The sequence below is a fragment of the Myotis davidii genome, unplaced genomic scaffold (genome assembly GCF_000327345.1).
Source record: "Myotis davidii unplaced genomic scaffold, ASM32734v1 scaffold115, whole genome shotgun sequence".
NCBI lineage: Eukaryota > Metazoa > Chordata > Mammalia > Chiroptera > Vespertilionidae > Myotis > Myotis davidii.
Window position 1 is genome coordinate 1,481,358 of NW_006291010.1, and position 8,172 is coordinate 1,489,529.

Sequence of the window (8,172 nt, forward strand, 5' to 3'; positions counted from 1 at the left end):
GAGAGAGAAACATCGATCAGCTGCCTCCTGCACACCCCCCACTGGAGATGTGCCGGCAACCACAGTACATGCCCTTGACCGGAATCGAACCTGGGACCCTTCAGTCCGCAGGCCGACGCTCTATCCACTGAGCCAAACCGGTTAGGACTGGAAGACTTTTTTTTAATTCCAAAATATAGCTGCTCCCAAGCAAAGGGTATCTAACTTCAATGAGGATTTGAATACCAAGCATTTCAAAGTTTTAATAGAATCAAAATGTATCTTAAAATGAATGGACCCAAGTATTTTCTGGTCCTCTTGAATGATTGTTGTATTTTAGTAAGTTTTATAGTCACTAAAAATGCTGACCACAAATATGATAACTATGCTTTAATTATGTAAATGTGCATTAAGAAAAACTTTAAAAGTTAAATGGAACCACAGAGCAATAGCACATGAGCTTTATAATAAAACTGTCCAAATGCTAGCTTTACCTTTTACTAGCTATATGACTGGGCAAATTATTTCATCTGAGTCTGTTTCCTTTTCTGTTAAATAGGTGATACTATACTTCCCACCAAAATTAAATAAAGTACCTGCACAAAATAAGTTCTAGAGAAAACTGCAAAGCATTTATTCCTTCAATATTCTATAATCCTGTATCTGGTTTGCTTGTATTATTGTTTTGACAATGAAAAGATATACCCAAGGGGAAGCTGTAGTTACCATCCTAAGAAATGCAAACTGACCCCCTAGGGCAGCAGTTGTCAACCTTTCGGACCCCAGGTTGGCGACCACTGCCCTAGGGAGTCCAGTGTTGCTGTGTGTGCTGCCTGGAATGGAGGACATATAAAAACACATTTGTGTTTACATCCTGATTGCATTTTTAGGTCAAGAAGTTTGAAAGAGAGGAGTAATGTCAGAAATAGTAAAGGGTTTTTTTTTTTAGCCCCATTCACTAAGTTTGTGACTTAATTTGCCTAGGGTGGCACCTGGCATAGATATTTGTCTAAGCTCCCCAGATAGTGAACAGTAAACTCCTTAAATGGAATCAGTTTGCAGGTTCACATTTTGGAACTGCAACGTGTGAGGCCCACGAGCCACTTAGGAGGAGAGCAGTGCTCAGTGAGAGAGGGCGGGGACTGACTTGGAGAGGAAGAGAAAGCAGAGTTTAGCTGACTGCCCAGAAGCTCCAGACGCAGAGGAAGGGCCTGGGCTTTTAGTTACTCTTTTGGGGTGGATTGGGGAGTAACGAGGCCACTCAACATAATATGATTTCATAGAGTTTAACGTTTATTTCCTTGGGTCCTTTAATCCAGAAAATGTTTAGCCTTCAGATCTGTCATGCCCTCAATCTGAGAACCTTCCCAGCTACCTCTTGTCCCTCTCTTTTGGTTTTGCTGCCCTTCTTCATGCTCCCAAGGTCCCCTAACCATAACACCCTCCAAACTTGTTGATCTCATCCCATGTAGACGAAAGCTCCTTGAAGACAAGGGCTGAGTGTATGTCTGACTTCTTATTCTAGCATCCAGCATTGTGTCTGGTTTAAGGTTGCATTCAAATGTTTATTTTTAAAGGTGACTTTAAAATATATTTGTATTGATTTCAGAGAGGGAGAGGGAAACAGAAACATCAATGATGAGAAAATAATTGATGAGCTGCCTTCTGCATGCCCCCTACTGGGGATGGATCCCATTACCCAGGCATGTGATCCAACTGGGAATCGAACTGTGACCTCCGTCTGGTTCATAGGTCGATGCTCAACCACTGAGGACACCAGCCTGGCAAATGTTTATAATGAATGAATGAATCGCCAGTGAAGCAATTCACTGAATGCTTACTTTGAGTCAGATACTTTGCTGGTCTTTTAAAGAAGGGTGCTTGTATTAGAGGATTCTGTGTTTGTTAAACAGATTAGATTTATGTACGCGAAGCAATTAACATGTAAAATTCCAAAAATTTTGATACAAGAAAGTGCAGAAATGATTCGAAGGGAGAGATCTATGCAGACAAAGAATGCAAAAACACGAATATTAAAAATATTATAGTTAATTCTCAATGACTCATACTAATGGGGAAGAATGACATAGATAATTTAAAGACTAGACAAAGTACTTTGAAAATTTTTTTAGTAGATATTCTGTTTTTGTTTAGACCAGGGGTGGGCAAACTTTTTGACTCCAGGGCCACAAGGGGTTCTTAAACTGGACCGGAGGGCCGGAACAAAAGCATGGATGGAGTGTTTGTGTGAACTAATATAAATTAAAAGTAAACATCATTACATAAAAGGGTACTGTCTTTTTTTTTTTTTTTTAGTTTTATTCATTTCAAACGGGCTGGATCTGGCCCATGGGCCGTAGTTTGCCCACGGCTGGTTTAGACCAATAATAAAATGAGTTCTTGTTCACTACTTTTTTACAACTGACAAGAAAGGAAAACCACCTAAAAGAATGTTAAGGGGCAAGAAACCTTGAAAGTAGGAACCACATTTTTATCTGTGTGTCTCCAGCATGCGGCTTACCTACAGGAGCAAGTCCGGACTTCCCAGACTGCTATGCACACGCATTCTGCCATGATTACTCATGACTTCAAAGATGTAATGGTTCAGTCACCGCAATATAACAAAAACAAACAGTAAAACAGTTCACACCCGCCTTATAGTCCAGCCTTTAAAACTTCCATCTTTTATTCTTTCTTTTTTTTTTTTTTTTGCAATCTTTTTTTTTTTTTTTTTAATATATTTTATTGATTTTTTTACAGAGAGGAAGGGAGAGAGATAGAGAGTTAGAAACATCGATGAAACATCAACCAGCTGCCTCCTGCACATCTCCCACGGGGGATGTGCCCACAACCCAGGTACATGCCCTTGACCAGAATCGAACCCGGGACCCTTCAGTCCACAGGCCGACGCTCTATCCACCGAGCCAAACCGGTTTCGGCCCATCTTTTATTCTTTCATTGTAACTACTTTGCCCCTCACAGGTTTACTCACTGAGAATTTGAGTTTATGAGAAGAGAAAAAAAATTATATGTTTGCTGCCTAAATAAGCAACATTTAAAACATATTTAGCTTTAAGACTCGTATCAAGAATATTTTCCTTTAAAAGATTTTTTTTTATAAATAGTAGTTTACATTCTAGAAATACAATGCATTTGTGAACCTTGACATAACATTCAGTAAGCAGTACCTTCATTTCATTCACATGTGGTAATATTAATTAGTTACTCGGGATACATACCTGCTCACCATACAGTATAGGTCGGTTTAGGTTTATTGCTTTAATTGTCTGGTTCTGAGTTAGGACTGTAGCAAATGCTATCACACTTTGCATTCCCTAAAAACAGATAAATTCTTTAAGGAAACTGACAAAATATATAAATTAACCTCCCTATAAATAAATATTTCAAGATTGGTAATCTGATAAATGAAAATTGTGGCTTAAAAATGTTTAAGTATTTCCTGCTCCTTGAATTATAGATTGACCAAATTCAGAAATGAACTGTTATGCTCTTTTCTCCCTGCCCTGACACCTATTGATAACATGCATGGGGAGTTTCAGTATCCGAGAATCTGCTAGGGTGTTTGCCTCTAGGTTTGCTCCTAAGCCCTCAGATACACATGTGAATCCCAGCTAGGGCTCTGTACGACTGAGAACACCTATCCTGTGCCAGCATTCTTTTATAGTCATACTTTAAGTGTACGTGGCAGGAAAGGGTTACTCATCACATTTCCACCGCTCCCACAGGCCTCCCTCTCTACCTTATTGGGTCGGTCTAATCCTCCCCATCTCAGTGATGGTACCGCCACACACACCCAGCTATTTTGCCATAAAACCTGTGCTTCCGTTCACTCCACCAGTCCCCTTACCCTCCCATCCAGTTAATCAATAAGTCTTACAGATTCTACCTCTAAAAAATGTCTCAGATTAGGGAACCTCTGTGGCGACCACCCTACCCCCATCTTTGTCCTCATCGATCGCCCACGTGGACAACTGCAATAACTTCCTATGTGGTCACTGGGTTTCCTCTTGCCACCCTCTCATTCTTCACAGAGAAACCTGAATGATCTTTTGAAAGCACCAATCAGATCATGTCATCCCTCAACTTAAGGCCTTTCCATGACTGGCATCCTATATAATAAAAGGGTAATACGCAATTGACCCGAACAGCAGAACGACTGGGAATGACTGGTCACTATGACACACACTGACCACCAGGGGGCAGACGCTTAATGCAAGAGCTGCCCCCTGGTGGTCAGTGTGCTCCCACAGTGGGAGCTCTGCTCAGCCACAAGCCAGGCTGATGGCTGCCAGTACAGCAGTGGTGGTGGTGGGAGCCTCTTCCGCCTCCTCAGCAGCACTAAGGATGTCTGACTGCAGCTTAGGTCTACTCCCCGCTGGCAAGTGGACATCCCCTGAGGGCTCCTGGGCTGACTGCCAATTTAGGCCTGATCCCCTGGGGAGCAGGCCTAAGCCAGCAGGTGGACATCCCCCGAGGGGTTCCAGACTGTGTGAGGGCACAGCCGGGCTGAGGGACCCCCCGAGTGCACAAATTTTTGTGCACCGGCCTCTAGTTTATAATAAAATCCCCTCTGCTTCCCATGACCCACATTTACAACCCACACAACCTTTGTTGAAACTGGCCCCTATAAACCTCTCCACCTTCACTGTGAGGCACTCTTTAAACTCCTGTCCAGCCACTGTCTTTTCAGTTCTTAAAACCTGCCAGACTTCATATTTCATTATTCATGTTCCTCCCTCATGATTTTACCATCAATCTGAACATCAGTTTTAGTATTATTTCTTATCCTCACCCAAGGACATGCTTAGAGAGAGAAAGGGAGAGAAAGAAACATCAATTAGTTGTCTTCCATACTCCCCCAACCAGGAACCGAACCCAAAACTCAGGTATGTGCCCTGACCTGGAATCAAACTGCAACCTTTTGGTGCATAGAATGACGCTCAACCAACTGAGCCATTCTGGCTGGACAGTTTTACTATTTACCTAACATTTTTCCATTAAATCAACTCTTTCACTTTATTTTAAAACTCTGTATCACTCCCAGCTGAGGTGGCTCAGTGGTTGAGTGTCCACCTATAAACCAGGAGTTCACAGTTCAATTCCTGGTCAGAGCACATGCCTAGGTTGTGGGCTCAATCCCCAGTAGGGGGCGTGAGCCAATTAATGATTTTCTCTCATCATTGATGTTTCTAACTCCCTCTCCCTTCCTCAATGATATCAATAAAAATATACTCAAAAAACACACCTTTGTATCACTACTGTAAATGGAAAACCATAACCCCTTGAAATAAATAGAAAGCATCTGCAAAACATGTACATCAGGATTAAAATGACCTCAGCCTGTAGCAGTAATACTGCCTCCACCACACATGGAGAAGTACTGGCAGAGTCTCTATATTGGACCCCTCGCCTGGAATGTTCTGCCATGGACCTCTCCGAGGCAGTTTTTCCTCGTCTTTCATGACTCCTAGATATTACTTCCTCAGGTCTTAGGCAACCGTCTATCATGCAACTTACCTCCTCCCCATTATAAACAGTACTTGGCCATCTTCATAGCACCTTTCTCTATTTGTTTATTGATATTTTCCCAACTAAATATAGGCTTTATGAAAGAAGGCAGAGACCACATTTGATGCACGCTTGTATCCTTGGAAGCTAGGATTGTGACTGTTACGTGTAGAGGGTATAAATTGAATTAATGCTTCTCCCAGAGCCAGACTGGCATCTACTACTTTTTAAAGCTCCAGAACCTATTATTGCTAGGAGCCTCCTGGGCCATCTTATTGTTTTTGTGTCCCAGTAATTTTCATTAATCTGTACAACAGGTTCCCAACATTAGGCCTCCAGGTCTGAAAGCATGTTGAGAAAATGAAGTCTGGAATTTGAAGACATGCAAAACCCACACACCTCATCATCAGGCCAGTGGAAGGCCCAGAGCAGTTTTTGGAATCATTTTAGGTCTTTTTTTAAAAATATATATTTTTATTGATTTTAGAGAGGAAGGAAGAGGGAGAGAGAGTTAGAAACATCAATGATGAGAATTACTGATTGGCTGCCTCCTGCACTGCCCCCCCTCCCCCCCCCACTGGGGATCGAGCCCGCAACCCAGGCATGTGCCCTTGACCGGAATCAAACCTGGGACCCTTCAGCCTGCAGGCTGACGCTCTATCCATCGAGCCAAACCGGCTAGCGTTCATTTTAGGTTTTTAGGCAACAATTACTCACTTCAAAATGTTTTCAAAAGTAAAAAATTTGTATCATACTAATAAAGTAGTATTTGTTTAATTAAAATTAATACAGTCTTTTTCTTTTAAAATCCCACACGGGTTAGACGGTTTGTGGATGGAGATTTAAGAAGATTTTTATTATACTGGAAATTCTTCTGTAATGTCATTTACAACAATCTGATTTATTAAGTAAGCACTATTATGCCTAGGTTTTCTGGGGTTTTTTTCTTTTTTTTTTTCTTAAAGCAGCCTTTTCTCCAATATTAGACATTAGAGGCAAGTCTAACCATTCATAATGCTGTCATTTAGCTGCTCTCTATGCTGGTTTCCAGGGAAAAGGATCCATTATCGGGGTGATTTTTTCATAACCAATTTACTCACCAGATCAGTGTCACCCAGATCTAACTTCTCTAAGGATGAATTCACTTGTAGCATTGCAGCAAAACACATTCCACCTTTATTTTCAACCTTGTTTCCAGTCATTCTTAGGTATTTCAGAGTTGTATTCTTCTGAAAAGGGAAACAGTCAAAACTTGGTTAAGTTTTTAATCCACAGAAATTCAGAGTATATGAGTTAGGTGATTATTTTACTATTTGCAGGCTCATCAATTATTCATGGGATAGAATTGGATAGTCTTTAAGGGTGACATTCAATTTCCCATAATAGATAAAATGTAGTTTAATAGTAGCTCAGTAGAAAGAATACCCAGGAAACAGATGCTAAACAATAACCACTAAATAAAGCAGACTTTTAATAAACTTTCTTTTCCTTGGAAAATCTATAAATTTATCTTCTAAGAACATTATACCATTTTTTTTATTGAGGTGAAATTTACATAACACAAAATTAACCATTTAAAAGTGTACAATTCACTGATTTTTAGTATATTCACAGTCAGCACCGCTAGCTGATTGCAAAACATTTTCATCAGTCACCCCCAAAGGAAACCCGGTGCCCATTAAGCAATTAGTTCACTTTTAAAGATCTAGTTCTCAGACATTCTCAAAGTTTAATTCCTTCTCTCATTCTACTTTTTGGATAACTTTCACAAAGAAAGTTACAGACATTTCATTGTCCTAATGAATAAATATTAGGACATGTAAGTGCAAATAATTGTCTTTAAAACTAATTCAAACTCACCACCTTTATTTAACACTCAAGACCCAGTGCATGGATCCGTGCACCAGTGGGGTCCCTCAGCCTGGCCTGTGCCCTCTCACAATCCGGGCCCCCTCGGGGGATGTGGGACTGCCGGGATCAGGCCGAAACCTGGTGTCCGACATCCCCTGAGGTATGTAGCGTTGTGCAAAGCAGCAGGCGGTGGGGAAGAGCCCAAGCTCAGGCTGGTTACTGCGCCACTCCCGCTCACCCTGCCCCGCTACAGTAGCGCTGCCGCAGAGGTGAGAGAGGTGATCAGTTGAGCGGAGCTCCCACTGTGGGAGCTCACTGACCATCAGGGGCAGCTCCTGTGTTGAGCATCTTCCCCCTGGTGGTCAGTGTTCATGATAGTGACCAGTCAAACGGTCGACCGGTCGCTTAGGGTTTTATATATATAGATTGTACTGAAGGTTCTACACAGGGCCATCAGGCAAGAAGAAACTAAAAAGGCATCCAAATTGGAAAAGAAGTAAGTAAAACTATCTCTGTTTGCATATGAAATTATCTTATATATAGAAAATCTTAAGGAAGCCACACAAAAAGGAAAAATCTGTTAGAACTAATAAACTTCAGCAAGACTGCAGGACACAAGGTCAATATATACACTGAGTGGCCAGATTATTCTGACCACCCCATCAGTACTTCGTTGGGCCACCTTTTGTCTTCAATACTGCGGCGATTCTTCTTGGCATTGACTCCACGAGATGTTGAAAGGTGATGCGAGGAACCTGACACCATGCCTGATGCATAGCACTGTCCAGTTCTGTGAGATTTGATGGTTGTGGA

The 8,172-nt window shown here is 41.5% G+C and overlaps 1 protein-coding gene across 4 annotated transcripts in view; it reads right to left on the reverse strand.

Annotated features, from left to right (window-relative positions):
- Positions 1-8,172, reverse strand: part of LRRC34 (leucine rich repeat containing 34) — a 22,337-nt gene that overhangs the window by 8,067 nt on the left and 6,098 nt on the right. For all 4 annotated transcript variants that reach the window (XM_015564154.1, XM_006764084.2, XM_006764083.2 and 1 more), the window contains 2 exons: positions 6,609-6,737; positions 3,219-3,314 (listed from right to left, as the gene is read on the reverse strand). In XM_015564154.1, the coding sequence (XP_015419640.1) occupies positions 3,219-3,314; positions 6,609-6,737 (225 nt within the window). The remainder of the gene's footprint in view (positions 1-3,218; positions 3,315-6,608; positions 6,738-8,172) is intronic.